Genomic DNA, 16,678 nt, shown 5'->3' with positions numbered 1-16,678 from the left:
TCTTCTGACCTCCCAGTTTTTGACTTTAATGTGTAGTGAGGCTAATAAAGTGGCACACATTTATAAGGTAGCAGACATGCACATCAAATGGCAAAAATGTGTGATTACTTTTGCTTTTAGTATTGCTTTCAAGTTCTCTGAAACTGCATGCAAGATTCGCAATTCTCCATATATTTTATTTGGTATACAAACTGTAACCTCGGATCATGCGATTGACACATTAAACCAGTAGCTTCACAACTAGAGGATTGCCAATAGTAATAAGCCTGTTCACATTGCTAATCATTGAAAGCTGATCCACTGTGCCGAAAGATGAACATAAGCATTTATTTTTAAAATGCCAAATTTCACCAAGATACAATCTAGATTCTCTTTTAATACAGTACAATCTTTGTAAAATTTGGGAATTTCCTTAAATGCTTGGTATATTTTTCTGTACCTAATCAGGGTGCGAAAAGCGTCTTGATACTCTGCCAAACATGTAGCAAGATCCAAAGGTAATCAGATCTTAACAGCAACAGTCTGCCAAGTGTAACTTTAGACAAAGACCTGCATGCTCAAGGCCGTCCTTTTTCCTCTTATTTTCTTGGTTTTTTTTTAGGAGTTTTGCCCGGGCTCACCCTGATTCTAATGTTGTTGCTGTCTCGTTTTATTTCAATAATCCAAAGAATATTTATCAAATAATGACAAATGTTGAGATCAAGCCCCTACCTTCAGTTCTCTAATTTGACACAAACAAAGAAGTATCAAATGTTGTACTTCTTTGAAAGACAACAAGAGGCAGATTTCAGAAGGGAGCAATTGACTCCCATGTAAAAAAATAAATAAATAAATAAATACAATTAAACAATAGGACAAAGTGTACGTAAAGTGTATGTTTTTTCCAAAAAAGGGTTGCCATGAATTCCTAAAAAGTAAAAAAAAAATATTTGGTAAATTTTCCTAAAATGAGGCCTTAAAATGTTTTTGATGCTATTACATTCATATATTGTGTCAATTTAATGGCATACAATCTTCTGACATGAAATAAAAAAAAAAAAAAATGGATGTCTTAAGGTTGTGAACTGATTGTAAATCATGCCTCACCTGCTATATAATGTGCCTACGTCAGTGGTGTAAAGGATAATAATTGGCAAAGTTAGTCAATTAATCTACTTTAAACTTTTAGATTAGCTCCAAAATTCATTCCTCCCCACAGACTGTACAACTGTGCTGAAGTGACACACTATGGACTCATGGGTGTTTGTCACTCATATATTTATTTACTTGTTGCTGCAGTTGTTGTTTCCAGCAGTTTTTTTGTTCTTTAACAGTTGCTTTTGGTGTGTATCTTTACTTATTTATTTATTTTTGTTTAATTTAATTTACTCTGTCATGCAGATGTTCTTCTGCTTTTTTTATGTTGTACTGTAACACTTTAAGGTCACTTTACTTTACTTTTGCTGTACGTCACTTTGCTGCTGTTGCAGTCAATAGAATGTCCCCATCGTGGGATTAATAAAGTTTTGTCTTATCTTATCTTAAAAGCTTTAGCGCCAACAGACTAACACTAACCAACAATAGGAAATCATGGGTTTCAAAAAAATGTTTTGAAGAGTAACGTACTAAAGTCCCTACTGCCAGCATGGTGGTTAAGCAAAATATCAACTGGAGCAGAACTCCACCACAATCAGCCCAGAGTGGCGAGGGTGCTGCATCGTTTTTATGATGTGTTTGAGCTTTAGACTTCAGAAATCAATGACTTTTTACCTTTTGGATTTAACAGAGCTGATGGTTCTAATCATTTTTATTGAAACCAGGACCAAAAATCTTCATAAAAGAAGAAGACTGAGTTACTAAAAGACTAAAAGTAAAATTACATATGAGAATGACTTGTAAAATAAATATATATATATATATACAAGCAGAGCAAAATTCTATAAGTAAAATAACATCAGAAAAGCATTGTGTGTGAGTGAATGTTATCAAAAATAATTGTTGAAAAAAATTAACATTTATTTTTGTAGTCCGTTCCTTTCATATGTCATGTTATGTCAATTTTTTTAACTGCTGACATTTTTTGACATTATAGTTGAGTTTTACTCCAATCATATTCATCTAATCATAATCAGTTTCTATGAAATCTGTCCAAGTCAGGATCATCAAACAGGCTGCCATGCACACTTTAGTAGCAGAGGCACACAGGTGCAATAGCTCATGAAGTCTGTGACGCCACTAAAAGGCTTTAGTTTGAGCATTGTCTGTAACCATGATGTGGATGGAGAAGAAATCATGTTAGCATGACGGCGTATACCACTAACTTCATCTAATGCTTTACATAAAAAATTCAATATGGCACAGCTTTGTGCTTTTGTTCAGTTCTGTTTCTTGGTATTTAAAAATGATGTAAAACAAAACAAAAACAAAAGTAAGAAAAGACAAATATGGCATTTTCTTTTGGAATCTGTACAGCAGAGGACCACCCTCACAATAAGCAGTAAGCAAGGGGGCCTTTATGGATTTGCCTTTTCAATCGTTCAGTTCCTTTTTTGAGTCTGTTGAGGTTTTGGTTTTTAGTTGTGAGGTTTAATGTTTATGTTCCTAGTTTTAGTTTTAGACTTTGTGTACTGAAATCAAGTCGTGTCTTCACAGGTTAACCTGCTTTCCAGGTTACAAGTTGTAGATTATGGACAGTGTCAAAAAGTTGTTTTAGTTGCACATATCTGTGATATGTTTATGGCATTTTTAGGTATACTAATAACACAATAGCACAATGCTTTACACAATATCTTGAAATAGGACTAAAAGCTGAGGGGCTCCTGGTGAATATCTTCTTTTTTTGTTTAAAAGTTTCATTCCTGACAAGGGGGTTCCTGCATCTTTCCATCTACAGGTACGGTAACAGCACAAAGCTGTATAAAGTACGAGTGGGCGACTATCACTCCCTGGTCCCCGAGGAGTACGAAGAGGAATACGGCGTCGATAAAATTGTCTTTCATCCGAGATACCATTCCCACAGCAATGACTACGACTTGGCCTTGGTTCACCTGTCGCCAGGAGCAGTGAGACAAACGGCGGGAGAATGTGTGTCATTCAGCCGTCACGTTCTTCCAGTCTGCCTGCCCGCGAGGAAGGAGAGACTGCTCAAACAAGCCAGCAACTGCCACATAACAGGCTGGGGGGACACAGGTCAGCTGATAGTGTGTGCATGTTGAGTGTGTGACGCAATTTATTTATTGAGAATTTACAATGAAAAAAACTGATAGTGGCAGGAAATTACAGAAAATGACCCTTTTGCCTGGTTACGTTTTCAGAAACTATTAGTTAAATCTAAATATTGTATGTTGTTTGAAAAATACAATTATGTCTTTCACGTTTTAAAGACAGAAAATGCTACAAATTACATATTTAAAAGACTAAAACAAACAGATTTGGTGGCGAGCTTATAAAGTCTATGGGGCTTTAAGGTGGAAGGCATTTTAAAGTTCAGCCTCGGAGCCTAATCATGTGAGTTCTTATTCCCTCTCTAAATAGCCCTCGTTCCACTTCATCCTCTGTCTGCTGTTACACTTGACTGTGTCCAGAGCAACACATCTGCAAGTGATCTTTAAATTACATGCTGATGTCATTAATCATGGCAACTTAGTCAGAAAGGCCTGCAGAAGGTTATGTTAACACATTGCCAGAGCCCAAACTCCCCTCTGGGAAGAGTGTTTTGATCTCCTATAGTTGAAATTGTGTGTGATAAAAGGATTTAGTTTGTGTGGGTGGCAGAGGAGAGTCGTCCAAGTTTACTTGAGTAAGGCAGCCCGGGCTATTTAGAGTCTGTGATGTTTAGCAATGACCATTCGACTCAAGACTTTGAATAGCTGTGTGGCTTTCTTTCACTCGCATATCACACACGCAAGTAAATTTTCCACATACACATCAACCTAATGCTGCTATGGATAGTTTATGATGCTCACAGGGACCCCAGAAAAAAAAATAAAAAATAAAACTTTGGCTCACATTTTTAGTGGTGTTTCCCACTCACTTCCAATAGGATAGTTGTGGAAACTGTAGTATTGACACAGTCTATAATTTAGATTGATGTAATAGACATCTTTAGGAAAATATTTGCTACAACGTCAGTGGTGCTAACGATGCTCTTATTTTGAAGTCTATTTTTGTCTTCTTGCAGAAAAGACCAAAACAAATCTTAAATATGTCAAATTGCACCTTAATCCTGACACCTGAATTTATTTCCAGCCATGAAAATAAAATCATGTGTTTTTCCTTTCAAGTAGATTGGTTTGATGCATATTTGAATCTATAGGCATCAAGGGGTTCACTTTTAGAATTTAGATTTACAGTACATAGGGGAACAACTTAACAGTGTTGTCGCAATCTTGACCTTTTTGTTGTTGTTTTTTTTTTTTACAAATTAAAACAGTAAAATGAAGGTGTTTTGAAAAACTAAAGTTACTTCTGAAAGCCAGATTGCCACAAAGCAAGGTCATGTCATGCATGCCTGCCAAAAATCAATCATTAAAATTGCTTTTAAATGTAGTGCTAGATCATTTAAGATGAACTGATAATGTTTGCTATGCCACAGCTTGAATAATTTGCAACATGTTTTACCTGAAAAACATCAACTTGCTGAATTATCTTTATAAAATATGGCACCTTTTCCCTCTACAGGACGATCCTACTCCAAAACCCTTCAGCAGGCACCCCTGTCCCTGCTGCCACGCCGCCTTTGCCAGCAGTACTACCACAGTGCCTTCACGAGCCGCATGCTCTGCGCCGGCAGCGTCCAGTCCGACAGGCGCGTTGACAGTTGCCGCGGTGACAGTGGAGGTCCACTAGTGTGTGAGCGACCAGGGGGTGGCTGGGTGATTTATGGAGTCACATCCTGGGGTCATGCTTGCAGGACGCAGCAGTCACCCGGTGTTTACACCAAAGTCTCGGCTTTTAGCTTCTGGATACGCAAAATTATTCGGCGAGACGAGAAAACGAGATAAAAGCAACAATCACCACACCAACTCAGACTGAAGGCTAATCGTGAAGACTCTTAGGACTCAATCAGTTATTTTCAACGTACCGTATTTTCCGGACTATAAGTCGCACCGGAGTATAAGTCGCACCAGCCCAAAAATGCATTATAAAGTAGAAAAAAACACAGATAAGTCGCACTGGACTATAAGTCGCATTTTAACTTTCACAACCTTATATGACACAATCATAGCAGACTGTTTATCTAATAATTTCACAGTAATTTTTTCTCAAACTTATTTATTTATTCCTTTCATGAAGCATCATTGGCTAACTAATACTCTGTTTTCATCCTGTATTTGTAGAAACAGTTTTCACTTTTATTGCATTTCTGAATCTATGAAATCATTGGAAAAATAGAATATTATGTTGTTAGCCTTCAAGATCTTTCTGTAAAAGAAGTTTGCTGATTCTCTGAGTCACTTAACATCCTCTTAACACTGAACATACCTCATACAACAAATTGACCCAGGAACATCATCTCTGTTCCTCACAAATGAACATAACAGGAGGGTTAACAATGTATTTATTTCAATTTATTTCGAATATAAGTCGCTGCGGAGTATAAGTCGCACCCCTTGCCAAACTATGAAAAAAAGTGCGACTTATAGTCCGGAAAATACGGTACTTAGCTCATGCTTATCTTGTGGGTCAATGTTAATTGATTAGAAAACATTTATGTAAAAGCCTGACCTGATTCTTATGGAAAGGTCATAAGCACTTTTTGAACAAACATAAACATAACAGAGGAAGTTTACACCAAAAACATGTCATTCTATGCCATTTTACACCTTTATATTGTTCTGACAATGCTCTGTACATATTTTTCAATGTTTTTTGCATCTATGTATTGTTATTTTAGATCAGTGATTTGAGATGTTGAAAATGGACCAAGTATTATTCTTAGTTTCTCATAAATGCACTCAAGCATGAAGAATAATCAGTGGAATAACCTGAATTATCAAACCTGCACTCCTCGCAACATGACTTTTAACTCTTCAGTGTCGAGTGCTGTCTTCACATTGATGTGTGCTTAAGTGAAATGTGTTTCTTCAAAGTTTATCAATCATGTTTTTAGGATTTTACCTCGTGTACTTCAGGTCTTATGTAACACCAAAAAAGTATTTGACTTTGACTGTGTGCTAAGTGATGTTTGCGCTGAAAGAAATGTGTGTTTTATGTTAAACAAAGCACAAAACAGTATTTTTTAAGTATTGATGTATTATTGTATTGATATGTTGCACAGTATTTCAGTGTTGTCTAACTGTCAACACTTAAGGAAAACCCTCCTAAAAGTTGGACCCCAAACTTCCTGTTAATTTTGTGTTATGTTGTTACATCGTTATATTTCATAAACTAACTTTTCGTAAGACGTGTGTTGGATATTTACTGCAGGCAACGCTTAAGCATTTCTCCTAATGCATGTCTAGCATTCATGTATGACGCTCATTGTCTCTTATCTTATGTGTTTTGTCTTGTTGTGAGCAGCGACGGCACTGATGGCAACGGAAACCTCGCTAGAATGTTTTCTGTGAACATACCGCATCAAACAACACACCCATGACTGACACTGTGGGTACGCACACACAATCGCAGGTACGTTGTGGTATTTAGTTTATGATCTGCACTCATTTGACCGATGATGACTGGTACGTTTCTTTTTTAATTTTGGTCATTTCTATTGAAAAAGCCAAGTCAGTTTTTATACTTTGAGATTAGATGGCGAAAAAGTTATTTTTTACCCTCTAATTAAAGACATAAAAAGGACAGAAATGTTTGACGTAGACCATTGTGGTATTTAAGGTGCCTTTGTGCAATTATCAGTCATTGTCTGCAAAATGTCACTTAAGTCACTTAAAGGGTGTTGCTGAAGCGCCACAAAGGGACCAGAAGTCAGGTTCTTTATCTGGATAATCCTCAGTGGCAAAATAAGATTACAAAAACACAGTTTTGGAATTTTTACTTAATGAGAAAATGCAACCCCGTCCATTTTATTAGCCCGCTGTGTCCCTTTCAGGGTCACAGGGTTGCTGGAGCCTGTCTCGGCTAATGTTGGTCAAAGGTGGGGTACACCATGGACATGTCACCATTACGTCACAGGGCAGCAAACACAACTACTTCTTAAATTGAAACTGCTTTGGCCATTACAGAAGTCCACACCTGAGCAGGAACATGGCCAAACTTGTAGTTAAACTTCGCCCTCAAGTGGTCAGTTTGACTTACAACAATGTAAAAAGGAAGGAAATCTGTGAAAATATGTTGCTTTTGTGCTGTGAAAAATACACAAGCAAAACAAAAAAAAAAGACGTGCTTCACTGGATCTAGTTATGTCCCAATAATAATAGTAGTTACAGGAAATATTTACCCTGTTTTTTAAAACAATGACTTAAACAGTCTGTAAACCAGTATCATTTCTGTTTACTTGCTTTTACTTAACATTTCCACCTTGACAATTGAAATGTAATTCAATCAAAAAGTTTCCCACCAAATGCTTCTGATGTAAAATGTAATAAAATTTATGAGGGATAATGCCCAATGAGGTGGACATTATCAGAAATTAATGAATGAGGCCAAGGCCTGAACGGTCTGACGCAAAGAGTTGGACGGTAGCTTCTATGAATATAAATATCAAGTTACATTGTATAAATTTGTTTAAATTACACTAATATACTATCTTGACATCTTAGGATCTTCTATTATCAGACACGGTTGTGTTTTGTACCATTCCTACAGTGGTATGAGAAAGTTTTGGCACCCCTGATAATGTCCAAGATTTTTCTTCATAAATCATTGGTTGATCGGATCATTAATTTCAGTTAAAAATACCATATAGCAGATGAACACAGTGATATTTGAGAAGTTAAATGTGCTATAATTACATAACTTTTGTGCTATCTTAGATGACCCCACCCTTGCATTGACGTGTTATTCCTACCATGACAAAGGTGGATAAAGGTGGAAAGATTTCATGTAATCCATAGATGATAGATAGATGATGACTTTATTAATCCCACAATGGGGAAATTTCATATATCTGTGGCAGCAAAAAACGACATTCAGAAATAATCTGTTTAACATCAAAAAAGGACATAAAAAATGACATTCATATTAAATTATTAAGAATATTAAATTATTAAAAATTATAATTAGAAATTATAATTACAATTATTATTGAAATTATTATCGAAAATTATATTCATAATAAATAAATAAATAAATATTAAATACTACTACTACTACTAATAATAATAATCACAATAATAAAGATAAAATATGTACAAAAAATATGTCGTCAACTGCAAATGCTTGATCCCTTATGCAACCCGCCGTTGTCACATTTTTTTTTTTTTTTATTGTAAATTGTACAAATTGTAAAAAGTGCAACAACTGCAACAAAAGTAAAAGAATCAATGAGTAAAAGAAAGAAAAACACCCCTTGGACCGTGGAGTGTCACTTTGACACGGTGTTGTACAGTCTGATGGCTGTGGGGAGGAATGACCTGCGGTAGCGCTCCTTCTTACACTGAGGGTGCAACAGTCTTGTGCTGAAGGAGCTGCTCAACGCCTCTAGAGTTTGGTGTAGGGGGTGGGAGGGGTTATCCATGATGGATATTAGCTTAGCTAACATCTTCCTGTCTGCCACCTCCTCCATGGACTCAAGCCTCTACAAGTCTCTGCCTGCACTGCTCCCCGCCCAGCACACAACTCCATAAAGGACCACTGAGGCCACCACAGTATCATAAAAGGTCCTCAGCAGCTGTCTGCACATGCCGAACGACCTCAGTCTCCTCGGCAGGTGGGGGCGACTCTGACCCCTCCCGTACAGAGCATTCGTGTTGTTGGACCAGTCCAGTCTGCTGTTCAGATGAACACCCAGATATTTAAATGTGTCCACGACCTCAATGTCTGAACCCTGGATGTTCACCGGTGAGTGTGGTGTAGGGGACCTCCTGAAGTCCAGGATCAGCTCCTTCGTCTTGCTGGTGGTTAGCACCAGGTGGTTAATTTCACACCAGCCAATAAAGTCGGAGATGACACTCCTGTACTCCTGCTCATCCCCCCCTGATACACAGCCCACAATGACACTGTCATCTGAGAATGGACACTAGTGAAGATCACAAATCACTGAAGAAAAATTGTTCAAAGCACTGTCTAGTAGGTCTACATGACCCAACTCTGAACGTTAAAGTGCTTAGGAGAGCACAAGGGTTAAACAAAAATAATAAAATTTGTTTTACAAGCTCAGAGACCCTTGATCTACATACACATGTAAAGCCTATCATGAGAAGAGGTATTTAAGGTGGCCAAGAGCAAGTTTTTCTCCTCTATGCATCTTCCCTGAAGAATGTCAACATGGGAACCTGAAAACAGCTGTCAGATGACTTGAAAACAAAGATTGTTCAAGATCATAGTTTAGGTGAAGGATACAAAAAGCTTGCTAAGAGACTTCAGCTGTCAATTTCCACTGTGAGGAATATAATGAATGGAAGACCACAGGCACAGTTCAAGCAAAGGCCCGGAGTGGCCGGCCCAGAAAAATCTCACAAAGGCAGAGGCGAAGGATGGTGAGAACAATCAAACTCAACCCACAGACCAGCTCGAAAGACCTACAACATGATCTGGCTGCAGATGGTGTCTCTGTGCATCGTTCAACCATTCAGCGCACTTTGCACAAGAAGATGCTGTATGGAAGAGGAATGCGGAAGAAGCCTGTTCTGCGCACAAGCCACAAACAGAGTCGCCTGAGTTATGCTAAAGCACATTTGGATAAGCCAGCTTCATGTTGGAATAAGGTGCTGTGGACTGATGAAGCTAAAATGGAGTTATTTGGACATAACAAGGGGCGGTATGCTTGGCGAACAAAGAACACAGCATTCCAAGACAAACACTTACTACCCACAGTCAAATTTGGTGGCGGTTCCATCATTCTTTGGGGCTGTGTGGCCAGTGCAGGTACTGGAAATCTTGTCAAAGTTGAAGGTGAGATGGATTCCAGTCAGTTTCAGCAGATTCTTACAAACAATGTTCAAGAATGAGTGACAAAGTTGAAGCCGGGGGCTGGATACTTCAACAAGACAATGAACCTAACCACTGCTCTAATTCTACAAAGGCATTCGTGCAGAGGAACAAGTACAATGTTCTGGAATCATCTCAGTATATATATCTGTGGTGTGATTTAAAGTGGGCTGTCTATGCTCGGAAGTCATCAAATCTGACTGCACTGGAGATGTTTTGCAAAGAGGAATGGTCCAAAATACCTTCAACCAGAATCCAGGGGCCTCATTTATAAACGTTCCGTACGCACAAAAGAAGGCGTACGCCACTCTCTACGCAGTAGTTGATATTTATAAAAAGCAAACTTGACGGGAAAATGTGCGGTCCTTCACGCAAGCTCTGACCCAGGCGTACGCACAAAAACTGGTGAAATGAGAAACGGCGACACCGTCGGCAGATGGAAGAAACACGTGAAAGTCAAAATGACAATACTGCCTCTCATAAATAACATGAAGACTTCACAAAGCAAGTCTTACAATTAACAGCCTACACGAACACCCGTTCGATCGATCAGCAGTGAAACAAACAAAAAAAATCAAACGAAAATTACGACAGAAATTCAAATGAAAACTTATTTGCAAAAAGAAAAGTGAAATATGTTCTGCAATATTGGCATGTTGTGCAATTCATCCTCATAAATAATAGTTAACAGAACGAAATAATGTACAAAACTGATATTCTCGTCAGTGTGTCCGTCTGGCGGAGCAGATATAGGTGCGGGCGTGCGGACAGACGTACTAATTGTCCACTGGGGAAAGTTATTTTCATATTAAAACATTTCTTCATAAGCTATGGAATTATGGTATTCATGCATATGCCTTTAGTTTGTTTTATCTTTGATAAAACCATGTATGGCGTATGTCTCATCATTCACAAAGCAACAAGAAATTACATTTGCGCTGAACAATTTCCCATTTCCACGTCGATTATTACCAACATCTGTAGTTTGTCAGATGCAATAAATGGATGGAAATAAAATGCCCCATCACAATGCGTAATGACGCATAATGGCTGATCTTGCGCTCTTAGAAGATGTGGCAAATGGAAGAATTCGGAGTGAACGCATCCTTAGACAGCAAGAAGACGTGCTGGCAAACGAGGACGAGTGGCTCATGAGCCGGTTCAGACTTCCTCGAGCCGTCCTGTTGGACCTCTGCGGGCTTTTGGGCCCGGCGTTACAGAGGAGCACTCGGAGGAACCACGCGTGTCACCCGGTGCATCTGGCGCTCCGGTGCCCCCCCCCCGGTCCGAGGTTGTGAGGCTACAGCATTTGGCGTCTGCCACCGTTCGCCACTCATGTGCCTTTTTGGCATTAGTAATGCCCACACTGTGCCCTCCAAACAACATTTTTCTCCTCTTTTCCACCTCGCCAACGATAACTTCTACTTCACATTGAGTGGTTACGTTTTTTTGATTTCCTCTCTGTGTTTGCCATGATCTCGCAAGACATGAATATTCCTTTGTGGGCGTTTCACGGACTATTTATGGACAACTATAGGCGTGTCATGAAGCCGCAAAAGCTGCGCAGCATTTAGAATTGGTTGTGATTTATTAAGGGAAAGATGCGTAGGATGTGCGTGTGCACGGTTTTATAAATCCGAATATTTCTGTGCGTACGCACGTCCTATGTTTCATCCGTACGCCACTTCTGACGCAAATCCTACGCAAAGTTTTATAAATGAAGCCCCAGGTCCTTATTGGAAGCTATAGGAAGCGATTGGAGGCTGTCATTTCTGCAAAAGGAGGATCTACTAAATATTGATGGCATGTTTCTGTTGGGGTGCCCAAATTTAAGCACCAGCCTATTTTTGTTTAGGTAATTATTGCACAGTTTCTTTAAATCCAATAAACTTCATTTCACTTCTCAATTATCACTTGGTTCATCTGCTATATGATCAATTTAACTGAAATTGATGATCCAAACAACCAATGATTTATGAAGAAGAATCTTGAAAATTATCAGGGGTGCCCAAACTTTTGCATACCACTGTTGGAATGCTAAAAAACACAACCGTGTCTGATTATAGAAGAACCTAAGCTGACAGTTATTGATATAGACACTATGAACTTTATTTAACAATTTTCAACTTGTTGCTGGTTTAGCAATAAAAGTATTCTGAGAATTAGAATATGTAAATATTTAAAATAAATAAATTTACAATGTTCTAAAAATGGCACGCAGAAATAGGCTGACAGCTTTGAAACACTGACCTTCTTGTTGTTTGACACCTCGTAAATGGCATGTGCGTCACGAAATTCCTTTTGAGTCACACGGAAATACAAATAAAAAAAATACACTTGAAGAGTAAGCCATAAAAAGGCTGGGAATGTTATGCTTGGCTCATGGTGTTTCAGTTACTGCCAAGACAGATACTGGTACTATTGGAAGTATGTTTACTGTTGATTAAGTAGAGATATGGCTGGGTTTTTATGACAACCTCTTAAGAGAGATATAGAAAACAACTTGAGTTTCTTTGTAGTTTTTTTTTATGTGGTGTTTTGGAAAGATATCCATGTTTTATTGTGATAATGATGATTTGATAATGGATTGTCATTTTTAAACACCTTTACAAGAATAGATTAATCTGGTTTTACTTGAATGGCATCATTGGACAATACTAAAACTGAAATGCACATTTAGTTTTTAAACATTTTTTCTTGTATTTTGTGTGGCCTACTGGAATTATATAAACTGAATTAACATGGAGCACAACATAAATCTGCAATTACTAATCAATAATTTTACTTTGAAAAATGTTTACTTTAGCAAAAAGGAAAAAAAGGTCAAAAGTCAATGTAATCATAATGCATGCATGTTTCAGCATTATTTCATTTATTAGTGGATTATTTCTTCTCTACAATATTTTATTGCTCATCACTTTGGAGTAAAATTGTATTTTTTTTACATTAGACTGTTTTATATCCAACAAAATAAAGGCTTTGTATCTATCATACAAAAGTACATCCCTTTTAAATCGATTTTAAAATGCTAATGCATTCCTGTTCATAAACTGCAAAGTAATAAAGTTCTCTTGGGATGTCTGGATAACTATACGACCAACCTTTCAGAGGAGAGTAAACATATTTGTCCATATCATAAAAAAACAAAACAAAACAAAAAGGAAAAGAACATTTTAAGCAGTCATATTTCCTTCTTTAATTTTCCTTCTGTGTGTTCGGTTGACAAAATGGGGGCTTTTCTTTCTAAATAAATCCCCCCCCAAAAACATAGAGGTTTAGAGGGAAAGACAAAACGTTTCTCAAAGGAGACCATGACAAAGAAAAATGTGACTTTGTACTTTTCCAGTAACAGCAGCAACCACAGATCTTGGATTTAGAAAATTATTTGCTTCAAATCATGTCCAGTCCTTTTGAAGAGAGATTTTCTTCAGTCAAAATGTTTGCAGGACTCTTATGTGCAATTTGCAGGTTTCTGTTGCAGCGTCACATTTTCAGCTCTCAGGGAAAGTCTCATCTCAAAGGGTGAAAATGGAAAGTAAATCTTACATAAGCTACTTTCAATGTAAAAAATAATACAAATAAAAGAAAAAAATATACCAATAAAAGTAACAGTCCGTCACCCACCCTGAGTCTGAATTTATCCCTTTTCTCCATCAGAGTAACATCTTAAAACAACAAAAAACACACAAAACTAGTAAAAGCAAGCAAATATATTTGTATTTATTGGGTTGGAGTTTCAAAAAACAGAACTTAGTGCAACGTTATCCCTATGGAAACCACGCACAGCTGACCAGCGCTGCAAGATAACTTAAAGGAGAAAGTCAAATAACAAAAAAAACAAACAATAATATTCACTGCAGACCTGTATGACAGATCAGGAACGGGTTAGGGCAACTCTGGCCAAGCTCTCCTTGTCTCCTATAACTTTCTTTATTGATTTATTGTGGCTCATCTTTTCAGTTCCCACTTCCTTTAGAACTGTTCCATCCATCCATCCATCCATCCATCCATCCATCCATCCATCCATCCATCCATCCATCCATCCATCCATCCATCCATCCATCCATCCATCCATCCATCCATCCATCCATCCATCCATCCATCCATCCATCCATCCATCCACATTTGTTCCTGCTGGGTTTCTCTGTACATCGCTGACGTCCTCTCTGCTCAGCAGCGTCCCGGTTGTAGGTGACGCAGGGCGTGTCATCCTTGCCCCCGCCTCAGGGTGCATGAAAAGGCCACAGACAGTGCAGCTGAAGTCAGGTGCTCCTGGTCACTTCTGCGTCTCTGACGTCTTGACCTTTAACTCTGGCTCACAAACGCAAAGGTTATCTAACCTTCAGAAAGTGGTACAAAGAGAACGGGTTGTTGGGGGCAGGGGGAGAAAAACAGAGAGAAACTGGATAAAGTACTTTAATCATGCTTTTGATTATTTATTGATTAAAATATCAGCCGTGGAAATAGAGAGCAGCAGCGGTGAGTGCTGCAAAATTGGGTTTGTTATTTTTTTCTCTATGAGCAGCAATTCGAGTTTACTCAGAGCTTGAAGGTCAAAACAAGTCTACTTTATCAAGCTATTATGACTAAAGTCGAAAGTGTGAAATAACAGATGTACACAGCTCTAAATCCAAAGTTTCAGTATGGATCAGTGCAGCAGAGATTCTATCGTTTATTATCTAGCAGTATATGTGTTTTTTTTAAACTTTTTTTACTTGTTATTTTTGTGCAAATGCTTTAACCCTTGGGCTATTCTATGGGGTCCAGATGACCCGATCCTTACATTGATGTGTTATCCCTACCATGGCAAAGGTGGATAAAGGTGAAAAGGATTTCATATAATCCATGGACACCAGTGAAGATCACATATCGTTGAAGAAAAAAGGTTTAGCGCACTGTCATTGAAGATTGAACATGAGCTTAAAAAAGCAAATTATTTTGAGTAAATGTATTACAAAATTATTTTTGCTGGCTTGCAATGGCTTTTTAAAAGACAAATCCAGAAAGTTTGACGAAGCAAAGAATATTTCAGGCGTTTGTTGCCCTTTGTAGTCCAGTTTAAAAAAAAGGGGTAATACATCAAACAATCACTGGGTGTCACAATTGAGCAACATAACTACAGTAATTTAGAAATGGTAAAATGGGAAAACTAAGTTGTGAAAATATGAGAGATTTGTTGGTTTTATTTCATTTCTGTCTTTTTACTTAAATAAAGGTAAAAATGAAATGATCCTAAACACTTCACTCTTAAATGATTTGATTCATTGTGAGATGAGCTTGCTACTGACCTTCTGCAGCTCCTCTCTGAGCCAAGAGGGAAGGGGCTGTCCAAGACGATGCAGCAGTTTTGACAGCTCAACATTATGGTCCCTGTAGTACCTGGAGAGATATTCGCGTGCCTGAAGAGCAGAGGAAGAGAAGCAGAGAAGTGTAACAAGATTAGAAAGTAAATGGAGGGTTAAGGAAAGAGTGTTGCAAAGGTCAGAAAAAAAGGAAATAGACGATGGAAAAGGATAGGAAGCAGTTCCCAAGGAAGAAAATAAAAAACGAACAGAAATCACAGAATAAATATAAGGTTTTTTGTTTAATAAAACATATGAGCAGCAAAAAACTGTAAGTTGATATGAACTGACATATGAAAAGAGAGGTGGGGGAGCAAGAGGAAATTACATAAAAAATCCCAGAGATCATCTCTCCACCTCCTCTCTTGTCTCTCACTCCTGCTGTTCGCTCTGCCTCTCTCATCTTCTGAACTCGCTGCCTTTCCCCTCGCTGAAAGCTCAAATAAATTCTAATTACAGGTGACACCAAGGCACAGCCAGTGGCCATGTGTGAGCGCAAGTGTGGAGACAGATTGTTGGTATGAGTTTGTCTTGAAGTGAGAGTGAACATGTGATTCATCCGTGAGCTGGTCTCTCCTCTGCAGAGTCTGCAGCCAGGACAAAGATTAATGGATTTTTTTTCCCTCTGACCTGTCCTTTTCCTCAATCCAAATCTGCCCCCATTTTCTGTCTCTCACAGGTGTTATGTCACTATGAGTCCTCATAGTAAGGTGGTGGATCTCTGGATGGATCTGATTGGTTGACAGTTTTCATTATTGTCTATGTCCTATGGGACGCAGGAGATGGAGAGACTGTGGGCTGTCAATGTCAGTCATCGGATTTGTGGTTTTTTTGAATTATAAGATGGTCAGAGATTTAATTCTGTATTTATATTCTGTATTTATACGCTTTAGGACATGTACAAATAAGTTCACCTCTAGCTCCATAGGAGGGTACTTCCTTCCTTTGCTTTTCCCCAGACATTTTGTCTTTCCTCCGTCAAGGAGTTGACACCAGAAGCCCTTCTGAGGGTCAAAGCTGAGAAGCAGGAAAAGTAGACAAAAACAAACAAAAAAATGTGTTGAGTTGAAAAGCAGTGCAACATTTAACAAAATGTAGGTTAGATTTTTTTTGAGACCACTGATCAAATCACAACCATGCAAAGAAGCTTTAAGCTAATCCTCAGCTACTAACTTGGAAATGTGTGACCTGAAAAGTTGACACATCTCTCACACGAAGCAGAGAGAACTGCTTCAAATTCAACACACTCCGTTTGACTTTTCCTCTTTAGTTATCAGCATCTCCCTGTCAGCCGTGCTATCTCCTCT

General features: G+C 38.2%; 2 protein-coding genes across 3 annotated transcripts in view; one reads left to right on the top strand and one right to left on the bottom strand.

Moving 5' to 3' along the window:
- prss12 (serine protease 12) overlaps positions 1 to 6,385 on the top strand; it is a 30,315-nt gene extending 23,930 nt beyond the window's left edge. The window contains exons 12-14 of the mRNA XM_023956821.1: positions 2,873 to 3,168; positions 4,660 to 5,058; positions 5,638 to 6,385. Of these exons, the coding sequence (XP_023812589.1) occupies positions 2,873 to 3,168; positions 4,660 to 4,982 (619 nt within the window). The 3' untranslated portion in view covers positions 4,983 to 5,058; positions 5,638 to 6,385. The remainder of the gene's footprint in view (positions 1 to 2,872; positions 3,169 to 4,659; positions 5,059 to 5,637) is intronic.
- Positions 6,386 to 13,721: 7,336 nt separating this feature from the next.
- LOC101157034 (bifunctional heparan sulfate N-deacetylase/N-sulfotransferase 4) overlaps positions 13,722 to 16,678 on the bottom strand; it is a 42,727-nt gene continuing 39,770 nt past the window's right edge. The window contains exons 13-15 of one of the 2 annotated variants that reach the window (XM_020703216.2): positions 16,286 to 16,388; positions 15,318 to 15,428; positions 13,722 to 14,369 (exon numbers count right to left, since the gene is read on the bottom strand). In XM_020703216.2, coding sequence (XP_020558875.1) covers positions 14,361 to 14,369; positions 15,318 to 15,428; positions 16,286 to 16,388 — 223 coding nt within the window. In that variant the 3' untranslated portion in view covers positions 13,722 to 14,360. The remainder of the gene's footprint in view (positions 14,370 to 15,317; positions 15,429 to 16,285; positions 16,389 to 16,678) is intronic. The other variant, XM_004065867.4, reaches the window with a different exon arrangement.

Source organism: Oryzias latipes, chromosome 1 (genome assembly GCF_002234675.1).
Source record: "Oryzias latipes chromosome 1, ASM223467v1".
In the NCBI taxonomy this organism is placed as follows: domain Eukaryota; kingdom Metazoa; phylum Chordata; class Actinopteri; order Beloniformes; family Adrianichthyidae; genus Oryzias; species Oryzias latipes.
Note: the sequence above shows the minus strand (reverse complement) of the source record. Positions and strands in the feature narration are given on the sequence as shown.